We start from the raw sequence: 16,500 nt of genomic DNA on the forward strand, positions 1-16,500 counted from the left end.
GATACCAGTACAGGTACCTACTCTTGCTTGGAACTGTATTTTAAAAAGTTTGAGTAATCTGTGTTATTGTTTGTTGTGTTTGGGTTTTTTTTTTCTTCCCCCCTTTCCAATAGTGTGAAAAAATGTAATTCCCTTTCCAATGCAGAAATTGGGTCAGCAGATCCTAATGAAATAATCCTGGATAACAATGCACCATACAAGGATCTGCCTCCACTAATTAATGACTAATTTTTCTTTCAAAGAACAAAGTACTATCTTGTGCCTGCCGTGGATGGTGACTCTGCCATGGATGGTGACTTCACCATCAGCAGCACCTGTTTGTTGCATGTTATATCACTTTTATTATCGTCATGCCTGAGGTGGGAAGGTCAAATAGAAAAAAGCTTTTTTTGCCACGGTTTAGCTAATATGGATCATGCTGATATAATCCCTACCTGATTACAGTTATAAGCTCCTAAAACACTGGCCATAAGTGATAAAGACTTCCTTTGTGCTTCAGGGTGTAATCCGCATCAAGCCAGTTTCAATAAGGATTACATGCATCTGAAGTGTTGCTGAGGTTTTGAATCAAAATTATAAACAGAAAACATAAGAAAAACCCTATCATGTCCTTGGATTGATGGTACTACACCTTGAAATCTAACCTAAAGTGTGGCGATGTCACTCTGCTTGTGAAAATATGATGTATGCTATTAAGCCAGATACATAGTTAAAGGATCAATTTATTCTGAGCTGTGATGCAATTAGGTCAATTTTGATAGTTGCTCACTTTTGTTTCAGTCTGAGTTTTTAAAAAAACTCAGATGAGATCAATTTGTTTATTCTTGTGCTTTTGGGTTTTTAGGTGTACACATGTTTATTTTCATTAAAGATTTAATCCCCATGAGATGTGTATGTTGGAAGCTCAGTTTTGGAGCTTCAAATAGGATTATGAAATTGCGTGCCATGATTTTAATGAGTAAAACACCTTAATTAAAAAGACATAATGGCTAAATTAAGGATGCCCAGGATATTCTTATTTTGTACCCTTATTTTACTTTTGTTGCTCCTTTTGTTGGATTATCTAGGGTGCAGTAGGGATTTCTATACTGTATAAAACTTCACATCTCTAAAGAGTTATGCTGTACCTGAAATATCTCTCAAACCCATCTCAAGGTCATGTGACTTCAGCAAAATAATTCTTCCCCTCATCTTTATGACAACTTCTTTTTTTAAACCCAGTTGTTTGCTCAATACAGGAAATACACAGGAGCCCTAAACACTCATTCTGTTGTTGTCATGTTGGGGGGACTGAGGGATGAAGCTGGGCCCAGGCAGAAGTTAGAGCAGCCCTGGAGCTACTTTAACCCGTGTAATCAGGCACAGGCCCTGGAAGAGGTTTGCCACCTCCTTCAGCTCTTGGCTCTGCAGCCCTCCCTCGGGGCTTGGGGCGTTTAGGTAGAGCCAGGAAGCTGAAATATGCAGTACAGCTGCTTTTCTTCTACTACAGAGGCATTTGAGACAAAGTAAACGGTCCATTCAGATGCCTGCATGGCTGGCCCTGGTTAGCTTTTGCTGTAAAGCAGTAGTGCTTTTTGGCATCTGATGCGAAAATCGTGTGGCAGAATACATTTTAGAAGTGATCCCCTGCCAAAGCTGTGGCAAATCCACAGAGTCTTTTTGATCAATGTGCCTTTTGCTTTTCTACGAGGTGCCTAAGAAATGCGGAACAAATCACTGACACACTGCAGATCACCACTTATTCTTGCAAGAATGGTCCAATGTCCATAATTGTTCAGGGTTTGTCGTGTTTGTTTTTTGTTTGTTTCTGTTTGTTTTTTTTCTTTTTTCTAAACTACTTCAGGATGGGAAGGAGGAAATTGCATTAGTGGCTTGCTATCCAGCAATTTCTGGGATGGAAAGTTGGTCAGGAATGTCCCAGATCCATGTTACTCAGGGCTCCTGAGCTGGAGGACTGATCACTCCAGCGCCGCAACTCCTGCCAGCTTCTCCAGGACACCAGGTTTTCAGAGAGCCACAGCACATACTTTATCAGTGAATTTGGCCTGAAACATTTTGCTTCATTGATTTTTTTAAATCCTTCTCCTTGCCACCTGGAAAAAAATCCAGAGGTATGGAAAAACCAGTGAGTACTAATAATTTAAAAAGATCTATAAATTATTCAGAGCACATGAGCTATTCTCCAATGCTGTTGAGGGGCCGAGCACAGGGGTACCGGTGAGACAGCTGTAAATGTGTCCTGGTGAGGGGATGCTGTCCTGGGCTGCTCTTTGAAGCTGTCAGACCTCCTGGACAACTGTTGGCTTGGGATGTTTGGCACATGCTGTGACGGCTGGCTTCTCCAGTGTGCCACACGCTGCGTCACCACGTTATCTCCTTTGCTTTTGCTGTGCATTCAGTGCTGTGGGGAGTGTGGCTGGGGACACCTGGCAATGCCGTGCCACCAGGGTCGGGGCTGGAAGCCTGCTCACGGCCTCCCAGACTTCTGCTGGCTCCACAGCCACAAATGAAGACTTTTCACTTCTTTTTCTTTGCAAACCACATTTTTATTGGCTTGAGATAAGACCTGGTGTGGAGCATAGGCATTTGCATGCATAACTCTGCTTCCCGTTGTTTTCCTCTCTTCAAAGGGCTTTAACTCTTTGCAGAAACAGCGCAGGGGCAAACGGTAAAAAGCAGCTGAGGACGGCTGGTGTTGGTAACACATCACTTTAGGCAGGAAGGTGCACATGCTACGAGATGGACTGCTGCCCGCTTCCTTCGGAGGTGCTCTGCGGGCGCTGTACATGCACCTTTACGTCCGCAGCAACTTTGTGCACCTTGACACCCGCAGCGATTTTGCGCACCTTTACACCTGCAGCAACTTTGCTCAGCCTTGTGGCACCGCCCGAGCGCCGAGGGGAGGTGCCGGCTATGGGACAGCCGGGTGTGCGCGGGGGTGCATTGAGGGGGAGTTGCAGCGGCGGGTTTTGTTGTTGCTGCGCCTCCCTTCTCTGCTGCTTGCAATAAAGAATCGTCCCGCGCGCTCCCCGCCACGCTCCCGCACGAGCCGCTCCAACCGCCGCGGCGCACAGCCCCCGGGCGGGGGGGCACTCTCTACCGCCGCTCATTGGCCAGCCGCTCATTGGCCCGCCTTTCCGGCCAATGAGGCGGAGGGGTGGTGCGCGCTTCTCGCGAGAGCGGCGCCGGGCCGGGCGGTGGAACCATGTTGCGGGCGGTCGCGGCGCAGCGCCTGCGGCGGGCGGTGAGTGAGGGCGGGGGGCAGCGGGGGGGAGAGCGGGAAAAGCGAGCGTCCTTTCGGCCGCGGGGCGGCCCGCTCCGCCGCGTCGCCCGGTGCGGGGTGTCGAGGGGCCGGTCGCCTTCCCTCCGCCCCGGCCGAGTGGACGCGTGCCCAGTGGGGCAGAGGTGCTGAGGGGCGGCGCGCGGGGCCGAGCTCCGCCGCCCGGCCGCGGTGGCTGAGGGTGGCTTGGCGGCGCAAGCAACAGGCGCCGCCGGGGCCGGACGGCTGCGCTTCTCTTCCGCATTGTGGCTGTTAAAAATAAAGTTTCTGAGCGGACGGCGGGTGTTTAAGAGGCTTTTTGTGGTGCTCACTGCAGGCAAGAGTTGAGGATGGTTGTCCTATGTGAAGAGCTAATGAAGTCATAAGGGAAGTCTTAAATTTCTCAGTGCTCGCTCTCATCCACCTTCGTACGGGACTAGCTCAGGAGCAGGAGTACTTCACTTACAGCTGGAAAAGACTCTTCGAGTTTGTTATTGCAAACTCTTAGTAAAGAAATTTGTGTCTTGAGAAGTCTTCTGGGCTTTTGAGATGTTAATAGAGTATTTCTCAGTCCCATGAACTCAGCTGTGTAGAAATGTGACTGCTTAACCATCACCATCTGTGAATGAAGCTAATGTGAAACACTTGTTGGTTTTCCATATTGACCTTCATACTGGTCAGCTGTGAGGAGTGCTGGGCTTTTGGAGGCCATTTGCTGCTTAATGTGTCACAGTGGCTGTTGCCAAATTTAACGAGTAGGTGAACTCAAGGTTAGTTGGAGTAGATGATTCATGAAGTGTCCCTGAATATCTGGTCAGTCTCATAGCATGCACTACTACACACTTCCTCCACTAGAACAGTGTGTAAATAGCCCTTCTAAAAGGGCTTTAAGTCTCACAGATTTTTTTGAGCTCCTCAAAGCTTTTACAGGTATTACAGTTCTGTACAGCTCAAAAATAGGAATTATGGATATATTAATCATTTTCAGGTACCAAGAATGGCTCAAGAGTAAAGGTAGACCAGGACATACATGACTTAGTTAATAAAAAAAATTATAGCTGTTGTAAACATGGACATCTTTCAGTTATTGTTAGGCTGTAGGCTTTCCAGAGCCAAAGGTCTTGTGATCTCTGGAGCTTCTGGAACATATGGTACTGCTGTGTAAATACTACTTTACTCTTATGATTACTGCACAATTCAGTTTCATGTCCTGGAAACATGAGGGCAGCTTCCATTTTCAGCCATATTAATTTAAAATAATAAATATGTTAAAATAAAGCAAATAAAACATCATGTGCGTCTTCAGCGTGTGGGTGACAATGTAGTCTGCAAGAGAAATGAAACAAAGTCCAGTTAAGCACTGCTAATGCAGTTCAAGAGTGAATAGAGTCTAGAGAAAAACAGAATGTCAGAGACTTCTAAAGTGTGAGAAACTGGGAAAAGTTGGAGTTGCATGACTTAATGATGGCAGGACTGAGGAGGAATATGAGACAGCAAGTAAAAAAATTGGTGATGAGGTTGGAATAAGACATTTCACTGGTCCATGGATAATAAAATTATACACTTGGCTTAAATTGCAAGAAAGCTATTTAAGATAGTTACGAAGAGTTAAGATAGGCATTAAGAAATCTTTTCTAGTTGAAACAATTGTAAGTTTCTGAAATAGGTTGCCTGGGAGTCTTCATTATTGGAACACACAATAAGCTCTGTGTTGGAAATAACATAGATATGGTTGCTTAGCATCTGATGGAGAATAGCTTTATATGAGCTTTTGAGGTCCCTTCCAAACCTGTAATGATGAAGTTGTGATCATCAGGATTATCTTGCAGACTTTTAGTTAAGGAGCGTTTTGATGTCACACATTCCTACCTTTATAAAACAAATGGATAATGTATTCCCTTAACATTCTCTGTCATTTTTATCAAACAAGCGTCTGCCTTTTTGCCTGTTCACAGTGCTGGTGTTTTTCTCTTCTTATATGGCATTACACAGCCGGTAGGGACCAAGCTGATTGTACGTGGATATAATACCAATGCCTTTAATTCTGTATCCGTTTGTTATTCAACCTGTGTTGAAGTTAGAATTTATCCTAAGGATATTCATGAAGGGCAAGCAGTGCTAGTCTTAACTGTTCCAAGTCAAAATGAATGTCTTGGTCACCCTCACTTCTACTTCCATGCTCCTTCAAAAGCCCCCAGCAATAGAGAATAGAGCTGTTTTGCTTTGTGTAATAGTTCAGGATTCTGCTGTTGTTTTAAAGGTCCAGGCAGCATAAAAGTTGCATTTGTTTCTGCAATATGTTTTTTGAGGGGACAAGAGTTGCTTTAGAGTTGGCTTGAACAAAATATAGACATGTTCTTATGAAGCTGCTGGCGATCTTTGGGTGATGGTCTTAACTGTCGGGTTTAGTTTCTCACTTTTTAGTATAGTATTTTACCATACGATAGCTTTGGAAAGTGAAATGTCACTTGCTTAATTTTTAGTGATATTGAGCAGGTATTCTTATTTTGTCTTTACAGTATTAAGGTGGGCAGTTTTCACAGCTGTTGAGTCTTCGAGTTCCTGTTGATTCGTTCAGAGCTTTTAACTTCCTGGTGTTTTGGGAAATAGGGGATTATTATTTTGGTCATATATATCTCATGATGCACATGTGGGTTTCTTTTTTTAGACCAAGGTAATTCAGATAAATAGATTTAATAGCCTGAAATACATCTTACTCATAAAGTACTGGGCTACATTTGTAGTCTTAGGGAATACTTTTAATATATCCTTCAGTTGTCAGTGATAAGCTCAGACTATTAACTTTTAAATGTATTCATTTATCTTGAATTCACTCTCAGTTGTTTTGTCTGTATTTCAGACAGTTTTTTTGCTTTGATTTTTATTAATGGTTTGTGTGGATTATATCTGGAAAAGTTTCTTCTTTATTACATCTTTTATTGCTGTTTCAATTCCTTGTAATTTTAAGTCTTTATTGTATTAACTAAATCATTTTCATAAGTATTTTGTGTATTTCTTTTGTTGTTCTTTGCAGCAGTTAACAGCTCCTTTGTAGTTCAGGTGTCTTTAGTGTTGTCTTTCTAGTTAGTGTTTCCTGGAGTTAAATAGCTGTTGCTTGCACCTCTTCTGTAGCCAGATATGTACAGGGGTTCTAAAAGAAGTATAAATGTTTCCTTTTTTTTTTTTTTTTTTTAAAGCTTTGCAGCTACAAGACTACCTATTAATAGAATTAGGCATTGTTTTGTTGTAAGGAAGGTAGCCGTTATCTTTAGTAATACCCCAATTCCTAGTTCCTGGAGTTAGTTGAGAATTTTGCCCAGTGGTAATAGGTCTCTATAAGAGACATGATTAATATTAAGCAGTTTTAAAATTTTAATTTATGGCCAGTTTGCTTTTACAGCTAAGCAGTGCAGCTCTAGACCTTTGTGGGTACAGCTGTTGGGTGCTTTTGCCTTGTGAATTTCTGTTTTGGCTTAGTTCCTAAAACTTCTAGAGGTTCCTCTGAAGACACTGGGAGGCAAAATTCAGTTTCCTGGGTGAAGTTTCTAACAGCCTATTTTATATTTATGCATATTTGGAATGTGCATCCATGTAGAATACCCCTGCTGAAGCTCTCACATTTTTGGGAAGACTTTTTGGCTGTCCTGTCTTTTGTTCCTTTGTTTGTCACGTGTTACTTGCAGAGCTGATTTCATGATTTGTGTGTTACAAGGAGCATCCTGGAGCAGGCTGCAGGCAGTTAGCTCTTGATTCGTGACTGTAGAGGCCGTTGATACCTACCTGTCTGCTCACCAAGCAAAGATATATAACACTTTTGTCTGGGATTTTCCAGCTGTTAATACATATGTTTTGTAGCATACACGTGGCAAATCTGTATTTAAGAAGTGCTGGGCCTGCTTCTTGCTGTTCAGGTGACTGAAAGTGCAACGTAAGTTCAGTTTGCCTTGGCATTGCTGTGAAGAGCAGATCACCAGCACAAATTGAATGAGTACTTTGGATGTCTGGGGTGCTGGCCTCGTGTGTGGGTTTACCTGTGCACGTGTACTGGGCATATCCAGATTTCTAACAGTTGGCAGGGACAGTGGCAGTGAGTAGTCTAAGTTATTTTGTCGGAAGTCTAGAAATGTGGATATTGTGCTTAAATTTTTCACATTCTGCTCAGAAAACATTGCTGAGTTTCTCACACGGGGAGCAAAAAGAGGCTGTGGGGAAGCTTGAGAAGATAGATTAGATTCATCAAATCCTTTGGTACTTTGTGAGTGACTTAACTGCACATCTGAGTTAATCTTACCAACTTTTAGACATCTGGAAGTCAGAGGCCAGGTTTGCTCTACAGTAAATGCTGGGGAGGGGAGGACAGGGAGTTGGAAACTCCAGACGGTTTTCTTTCATAAATGTTTATTTTAGTATAAATTGAATCGCTGTCTGGAGTTTCCACCAGAGAGGAAATGTAGATGTTTCTGCTGTAGAGGGAACATAGGTGTCTAGCTTTGATTTGTATCTAAACCTAGGTGAAATAAATTTCCAGTTGTACTGCTTGCTGGCAGATGTGTTCATAATCTACTGACATGCTTGAGAAGCCACTCAATTGTCCAGATTTGTAGGAGGTTTAACTGTAATTGATTTCTTTGGACAACCTGGTTTTTCCAGAGCCTAGTTTTCACCAGGAGCCTTCTGTGGCACAAGCACCAAGTGCTGTTCCCTCTCAAGGCTTTGTTTTCAGTAGTTCAGTTGGCCTGTGTGTCTTATTTCTTGTATTTTTTCCCCTGCTGCCAGCTGTTCAGGTTTATACTCAACCTTCCGAATTTATCTGGGTTTGAAACTAGACATCCTGGCCAAGTATAAGTGGAGAAATGATGTCAGTGAAATAATGAGCTATTCTTGCACACATGCAGCTGGACAAGTTACTTCATCGAAATAACTACCTGCAAAATATTTTAACAAAGTAAAGTCAGTTTGGTGTTGGTTTGGTTTTATTAAAAAAAAAAAAAAAAGACTTTACCTGTGTTAGTGTATTAGAATTCAGACTCACATAGGAATCTTACTTGTCATCCAGGATTTTTACTCAAGATCTAGAATGTGACTTCTAGTTTATTTTAAATCTAGTTTTGTCTTTGTGTTCAGAAATGTCACACATGTAGGCATAAAGTGACCTTCCGGTGTGCAGTTCCCACAAATATAAAATGTGGGTTTGTCAGTTAAAAATTAATACCCAGGTAATGCTGTAATATCCAGTCTCCTCAAGCGACAGCCATTGCTTTTACTTTTTCTGGCTAAAGAAAATATTTCTCAGTTTATTCTAGAATTGTCTGACAGAATGATAAAGAGCTTTTCTGGTGGTGCAGTACTTTTCTGGTACTTATTTAGGGAAAAGACCATAATATAGTCAGAATTAAGTGTGTGTTTGATATGCATGCTTCTTAGAGCCAAGCTAGGCTCTTGTTAAAGAAATCTTTAAAGAGTCTGTGGCTCCCTCTGGAAATTTAAAAATTTCAGAAACTTTCAGGAGCACGGTCCACATTACCCTGCAACACAAATATAAATCATTGGAGAAGTGGGATTTTTGCCACAAAAGCATGGATTTATTCTTCAAAAGGAGACTAAAATCTTGTAACTTTTATTGCAAATGATGTATGAAACATAATCAAAAATATGGTGACTGATCTGTATTAACAATAAATATTTTGTTACTGGCAATAGGCTTCAAATGACCTTAGAATCTTTAATCATAACAAGTAACCTTAAGCATAAAAGATGAAATGCAGAGCACTTTTACAAGAATCCTTATTGTTTTAATCAAAATGACAAATTACAGTCCTGATTCAGCAAAAACTTATCTTTGTATTTATATTTTTACACTGTGATTACCTTCAGGGAAGTCCTTGGGATTTGCTTTCTCTGTGTGAAGTTGAGCATGTTGGTAGGCTTTCTGTGGTTGAAGTCCAAATCAAAATTTTAACCTCGCAGATTTCCAGAGGCTTTTTTAAATTTTAATTTAAGTGCCAATTTGGTGTGAGTGGAGATGGGGACAGAATATAGGTTTAAAAAAAGTAGTACTTGGCTGTGCAGTCTTAGCAATGTGTTAGTGCCTTGGTCACAATAGTGGATATGTTTTGCATTACATTGATGATAACTCAAGTCTTGATTTAAGCTTGATGTAGGATGAACTTGAAGGATAATATTCCCTTTCCCATCCCGAAACTACCTTACTGTTGGTCTTGGAGGAATAATGCTTTTTGCAGGTTCACCTGAAAATTCGAGAGCAGAGTCTCAGACCTTAGACTATTTTGGTTTGGTTTCATGGCAAATCCCTTTTGCCTTTTTTTTCCTTTGCCTTTTTTTCCTTTGCCTTTTTTTTTTCTTTGCCTTTTTTTTTTCTTTGCCTTTTTTTTTTCTTTGCCTTTTTTTTTTCTTTGCCTTTTTATTTTCTTTGCCTTTTTATTTTCTTTGCCTTTTTTTTCTTTGCCTTTTTTTTTTCTTTGCCTTTTTTTTTCTTTGCCTTTTTTTTCTTTGCCTTTTTTTTCTTTGCCTTTTTTTCTTTGCCTTTTTTTTTCTTTGCCTTTTTTTTCTTTGCCTTTTTTTTCTTTGCCTTTTTTTCTTTGCCTTTTTTTCTTTGCCTTTTTTTCTTTGCCTTTTTTTTTCTTTGCCTTTTTTTTTCTTTGCCTTTTTTTTTCTTTGCCTTTTTTTTTCTTTGCCTTTTTTTTCTTTGCCTTTTTTTTTCTTTGCCTTTTTTTTTCTTTGCCTTTTTTTTTTCTTTGCCTTTTTTTTTTTCTTTGCCTTTTTTTTTCTTTGCCTTTTTTTTTCTTTGCCTTTTTTTTTTCTTTGCCTTTTCTTTCTTTCATTTTTGCTTTAGATGTTGACGTCTATGTTGACAGTAAATTGGTCAAAATTATTATCCAAGGATCATTAAATTGTGGTTGTAAACTAAGTGGTCAAGTGTCAAATGTTTTAAAGGAAAACAGAAAAAAATGAACCTGATGCTATTTAACAGTTTTATTAGTGTGTTTTCAGGCTGTAGAAGCTTTCTGCTTAATTGTCATCCTGCCACTGCATACAGTTTTGCCTTTATACGTAACCACTTGAAAAAGTGAGTTCTGTTGCTAGATTTTGTGGGAAAGAAAAAAAAAAAAGAAACCAAAACCACCAGCAACCAAAGAACAAAAAAACCAAACCAATCAAAAGTAAATATTTATTTGCTACCCTTGATTTCTTTGTATCTTATTCTTACTGGTCTAATCTTCACCCTTTGAGGTACTTAGTCAAATTGACTGGCTGAGCTCAAATGTAATGTATTAAAATGTTTTTCTTAATATTGTTCAGTATTTTCCTGTGGAGGTTTTAGCTTAAACACAGCATGTTATAGATATGATGAAGTCAAATGTATTCCTACTCAATAAAAATTATCTAGATTTAGCATATTTTGTTTGACAACAGTGATTTACAGTTTGCATGATTGATAAGTTTCTGTAAAACATTGGATGCTCTTAGGAGCAGTTTTTTTACTTAAATGCTATGTATCAAACTCCTCTGTCTCTCTCTTTCTTCAAAGGCATCGCTGCTCCGGAGGTTTCAGAGTACATTAGTCATAGCAGAACACAACAATGAGACTCTTACACCCATTACCCTAAACACTATCACTGCGGCAAAACGTCTTGGAGGTGAAGTTTCTTGTTTAGTAGCTGGTACCAGCTGTGACAAGGTAGGAAATGCTGTTTTCATAAGAGTGAAATGAATGCAGTGAAGCAATACTTGTTAGTGTCTTGGTCAGCCTGAAAAACACTCTGTAGTGAAGAGGAACTGTACCAGGAATTGCTAATCTGCTGGAAATGTCCTGCACTTGAACACTTCTCTTCTGAAGTTAAAATATGGGTATAGATTTGATTTCACAAGGGAGAATATCCATATCATTTGTTGTAAGCTTAAGCAAGCACATTTTTATAGGACTAAAGGCCAATTAACTTTTAAAACAATATTGCCCTGTAAAGTTTTCAAGACAAATATTGCAGTGCTAAGGACCTGGAAAGAGCCTTGCGCTGTTCAAATGGAAACCAGCAGAAATGAAACAGCACAGTGACAAATAGGGCTTCCGAGCATCTTGCTGTTACTAGTCAACTACTAGTGGCATAGTGAGTGTGTTTGCAACCTAAAATTCTGAAATTAGTGCTTCTTGACTTTATAATTTAGCTCATATTTTAAAAAAGTTTATTGTACGTTAGCTGTTGTATTGTTAGTCATATTTTTATGTGCAAAATCTAGAAACAATAATAGTACATTACTGATGTTCTTATTCCAGCATGATGTGGTCTTGTGTGAACAGTAAAAGTACAAATAAATATGCATAGTATTTTTCACACTAGGCTATTTTTTATGAATTGAAAGCAATATGTGGTATTTCATTTAGGAGGCATAGTAATGGCAGCGAATTCACAAAGAGCTGGAAAAACCTCACTGGCTATTTAAGACTGATTTTAACTGAGACCCAAGTGTTCAAGGTGGAGACCTAGAAGCAAATATTTATCTAGATCAAGAAAATGAAAACAAATTTTTGCCTGATATGTCTGTATTTGAGTTTCCCTATGCTTTGGCACTTGTATAGTAGAAAAAATATTGAGAATGTTTTGTTTGTTTGTTTTTTGATACTGAGTATATGGCGTCTATTTGGCAATGTATGTCATGCTCGGGAAATGTACTTTACAGAAAATGAAGGTGTTTTTGTTTGGTTGTTTTGTTTTGTTTGCGTTTTGTTGGGTTTTTTAAGCTTCTTTCTAAGAATCTGTGTTGGTAGGACAAAAGAGTGAATTACTCAAACAGATATTCTGTAGCAGCTATTATGGAATTTTTATTTATTTCCTCTTGTTCATTTTTGAGGGTAAACTGATACTCAGTAAAACTATGCTAGTTCTGGGACAGTGCATGTGGTCTCCAGACACTGCTGTCAGTCCTCTTCTCTCTGATCTGCAGCAACCCTTTTATCATTTAAACTTCACTTCTGCAAATTTAACGGAAAAATGGCTAAATATAGGATTGAAAATATACATCACATCAGTAGGCAAAGAGTCAGCTGCAAACGAGATTTCTCCTAAAATTTGGACACAGATCATAACATTTCTGTACGTTCGTATTTGTGTTGTGTGCTTGTGCAGTAGATATTGACCGATTTAAAAGAAAGCAGGATTGGTTTCTTGATGATTGTATATATGTATACTGAGCAATAATCCTCAAGTATGATTGTTATGAGATCATTGTGAAATCCTGGATACAGGAGGCAATCTGTCCTATGTTTGATTTGCTTTGTGGTTTTCTTATTCACAAAATTAATTTTCATTATCATGTAAGGCACGATGGTGTGAGTCAGAAGATCTGTATTTCATTCCATCAGGTTTGTTCTGATTTTGAAATACACATGCTTTCGTGTTCCAGTTTTAACTAATCTGTAGTCTGTAAGCTCTTTTCAGTAGGGACTCTCTTATTGTTTATGGTGTTTGCCATCATGGAACTCTGTCTAGGTTTAGTTGGAGCCTTCATGTGCTGTCATGATACAAACTAATAAAAATTCATTTGTAATCGTAGGTAGCAGAAGAAGTCAGCAAAGTGCAGGGTGTTGCAAAAGTGCTAGTCGCTCAGCATGATATGTACAAAGGATTTCTAGCAGGTGAGAGTTGTTCTTATACATTGACAAAAGTAACTGTATTTGAATTTGTAACTGAAAATAAGATAGTTGTAAATTTTGAGCAATATATTTTTATCCTCAGAGGAGCTGACTCCCTTGATTGTGGAAACTCATAAAAAATGCAATTATACCCACATTTGTGCTGGAGCATCTGCCTTTGGGAAGGTAAGCAAATCAAACATTTCTTATAGAAGAGAGATGGAGACACTGTTGTACGTAAGGATGTGGATCAAATGCCTGAGAGAGGTCAGCTGTGGACAGTTTAGAGTTCTAAAAAAGTGTTACAGTAGTTCGCTTAAGAAGTTAGAAACACTGATTTTTGTGTCTGGGTTTTATTATGGGCTGACGTGGGCAAAGGAACTGTGTAGAAGAAATATTTTGTGGTAACCAGTTAGTTCTGTGTACACAAGGCAAAACGTACAATAACACAAAATAGATTAAGTGATCTGAGAGCGTTATGAAAATTATAAGGAAAAGTACAGTAAATTGAGATGAAAAATTTTGAAATGAGAGTGTGCAGATGTGTTGGAAGCACATTGTGGGGGATGGATTGCATCTATGATATAAGTCATGTAAATTGAAATGTCTGTGAATGTATATAAATAACACAGATCCGAGTCCTAGCCAAGATGTTTTTAAAAGAAAATACGTGTTTTCAGAACTTTTTTTTTAAGCAGTGTGTTTTTAAGTACGCGGAGAGGCTCAGTACTAACAATCTGGTCAGAGTGGCACAGCTAAATTAGAGAAAAAGGATACTTCAGAAATCTTGCTGCTGTGGGATGAATAATGACATCAGCCTTTCATCTGACTACTTTCATTCCCGATCAGTATCAGTTCGTATTCTTGTAATTTTGCTAAGAGAAATCTTTACATACATTGTCTTAGGGTTTTTTTGTGATTTTTTTTTTCCTTATTTTGACCTGCTGTGTTTTAGTAAAGGTTGATAACTTTTACTTTAAAGCTTATGCTTCCAGATTTTAATGCTTAAAATTTCAGAACTGAGCCCTTTGCATTATACCAGATTTGGAGGGGGAACAAAAAGCAAACAAAACTCTTGCTATCATTAATTTCTTCATGATTTATGTTACCCTTTTTATCCTCCTTCCCATTTGTAAAGGTACTGGGTAGTTTTTCTAGAGTTAGTTTCAGAGCAGGAGAATATATATTTTAATAATAATTTTTAAATAATGTTTTTTTTACTTTTGCGGGAAGAGTGCAGGGTTTTTTTCCTATTGTTTCCGGTAACTAGCTTACCAAAATGTTTTTTTTTTCCCTTGAAGTGCTAAGAACTCAGCAATCCATAATTGTCACATTTCTGAGTAAATTGCATCTATATTCAGTTTTAAACTATTGAAGCAAATAAGCCTTCTTATTTAAGATATCAAATGTTTACTTACTGTAAGACTCCTAAAATTTCTAATGTTATTCCAATAATGGGATTTTATTTGGCTGCTAAAGCTACATTAGTAGCCCTAAAAAAAAAAATCTTGCAGTCGTATGTGCCTTTTTACTTACAGACAGCATTATATAAAGTTAAAACTGGGACAGCAGATGTTCTTTTAGTGACCATGTAGATTTTAATTAGCATTTACTTTGCTAACTTTTCATCTTGAACTTCTAGAATCTTATGCCCAGAGTGGCTGGCAAACTTGATGTTGCCCCTGTGTCTGACATTATTGAAATTAAGTCACCAGACACTTTTGTGAGAACCATCTATGCAGGTGGGTAATCACAAAAGGTATGTGGTATTCGTGCAACAAAAGACCCAATACTGATAACTTTTCTACATAATGCTCTTGTTAAAATCTTGGAATATGATAGGAGTTTGCACTTTAACAATCTGAATTGCTGTGGTTCATGAAAATGAAACCTAGGGATGGACAATGATGCTTCGTGTGTGAGAAAGCAAGTAATCCAACAACTTTGGTACTGTCAGTTAGAAACCAGGTCTGTCACTTCAATTAATAGAATTTGGTAATCTCCTTTATACATTTCTTTCTCCTTTTATACTTTTCTTTGTTAATGTTCTTCTGATCAGATTTTGTAAAATATAAGACATTAAGGTACTTGTCCAGCTTTATTTAATATGACTAGCATTAGTTCTGATTTAGAGATAGCACAGGGTTATTTTTCTTAGTTATGAAGACATTGAACTAATTATTCATAATATTTAATTGATTTAATTTACAATTATTTTCCAGTCTTGTTTCTCTGATGCTTGTCTGACCTTGTGTTTTAATTTAGATATGAGCTCCGTGGCTTGGTTTTTTTTAATTTTACAGTACAAAATTGTACCACGTGTACCAACTTGGTATTACGTTTCGCGTTATGTCGCCAGAATGTGGTTTGGTGTTGCACTTTTGAGTTGCTTTCCAGTAATTCAGTTTCTATATGACTTCATTATGAATAGCTGCTGTTGCGGCAGTTTTCTCTTTATGTGTTCCCTGCAGTCTCCAGTGTGGAGTAAATACCTCATATTATGTCTTATTGAGAGAAACACAGTCCCACAAATACTTGGGCCTCATTGTCATCTGTTCTGATGAATTCATGCAACAGTGGAAAAGATCTACTTTGAATTATAGATGCTCTTTATGTTAAAGAATGACACTTTCAAAGTTGGGGTTTTTCCCTCCTCTTCTGAAACTTAAATGCTCATTCATAAGATATTATTTGAATGCTATGTATCCTTTAAAATCGAGGATTTGTTACCATACTTCAGAAATATGGAGCTAAAAAATAATCAATGTAGATTGCACACATTTTAATTAAAGTGCCTAGGTTTCAAATTTAGTAATCTAAAACTGCAAATTTGGGAAGTAACTGAATGTTGTCTATTCTAGAAGAACTGCTAATGTGTTTCTGATATTAATTTTCCTTGGTTTTGTTTTTTAAAGCACAGTATGTCTGATATTATGTTATTTAAAAATATAATGTGACTCTTTCTTTTAGGAAATATTCTTTGTACTGTGCAATGTGAGGAAGCGATTAAAATATTTACCGTACGAGGAACTTCTTTTGAGGCTGCACCAACAAGTGGTGGTAGTGCCAGTATAGAAAAGTGTGAGTATTTGTTCTGGTATTCTGTCATTGTATGTAATACACTTAATGTTTTACTCACTGCATGCTGGTGTTTTGTGGAAGTGTTTGTCAAAGCAAACTAATAGTCTTTATGCTTTTAATATGGGTACTTGCACTTTTTAGTGATATCTGGTAAGGGAAAATTTGGATTATCTGCTCACTTGCTGCTTTCTCTTTGAACAGAAATGGAGATTATCTGTGCCTGCTTCACTTGCTGCTTAAACTTCTGCCACTGTCATTTTGAAACCTTTCCTCATTTAAAGTTACAACTGTTTGAATAATCAGATTGATTTTCAAAGAAAGATTGGGCAAAAATAAAAGTGGCTGGCTATTCAGAGTTTTGGTTTAAATGGTTGTATTTCATTTGAGATAGGTCATTACGGTGTCTAGCTAAATTAGTAGCAATTTAAATTGGTTTGAGAATCACAGAATGTTAGGGATTGGAAGGGGCCTCGAAAGATCATCTAGTCCAATCCCCCTGTTCCAGTTTGAA

The 16,500-nt window shown here is 38.4% G+C and overlaps 1 protein-coding gene across 1 annotated transcript in view; it reads left to right on the forward strand.

The window, feature by feature from the left end:
- Positions 1 to 3,136: 3,136 nt before the first annotated feature.
- The window catches only part of ETFA (electron transfer flavoprotein subunit alpha), a 31,664-nt gene continuing 18,300 nt past the window's right edge, over positions 3,137 to 16,500 (forward strand). Inside the window, exons 1-6 of the mRNA XM_082061543.1 lie at positions 3,137 to 3,244; positions 10,809 to 10,958; positions 12,830 to 12,911; positions 13,012 to 13,094; positions 14,551 to 14,650; positions 15,879 to 15,989. Of these exons, the coding sequence (XP_081917669.1) occupies positions 3,206 to 3,244; positions 10,809 to 10,958; positions 12,830 to 12,911; positions 13,012 to 13,094; positions 14,551 to 14,650; positions 15,879 to 15,989 (565 nt within the window). The 5' untranslated portion in view covers positions 3,137 to 3,205. The remainder of the gene's footprint in view (positions 3,245 to 10,808; positions 10,959 to 12,829; positions 12,912 to 13,011; positions 13,095 to 14,550; positions 14,651 to 15,878; positions 15,990 to 16,500) is intronic.

This window comes from Streptopelia decaocto, assembly GCF_964273445.1.
Source record: "Streptopelia decaocto genome assembly, chromosome: 9".
Taxonomy (NCBI): domain Eukaryota; kingdom Metazoa; phylum Chordata; class Aves; order Columbiformes; family Columbidae; genus Streptopelia; species Streptopelia decaocto.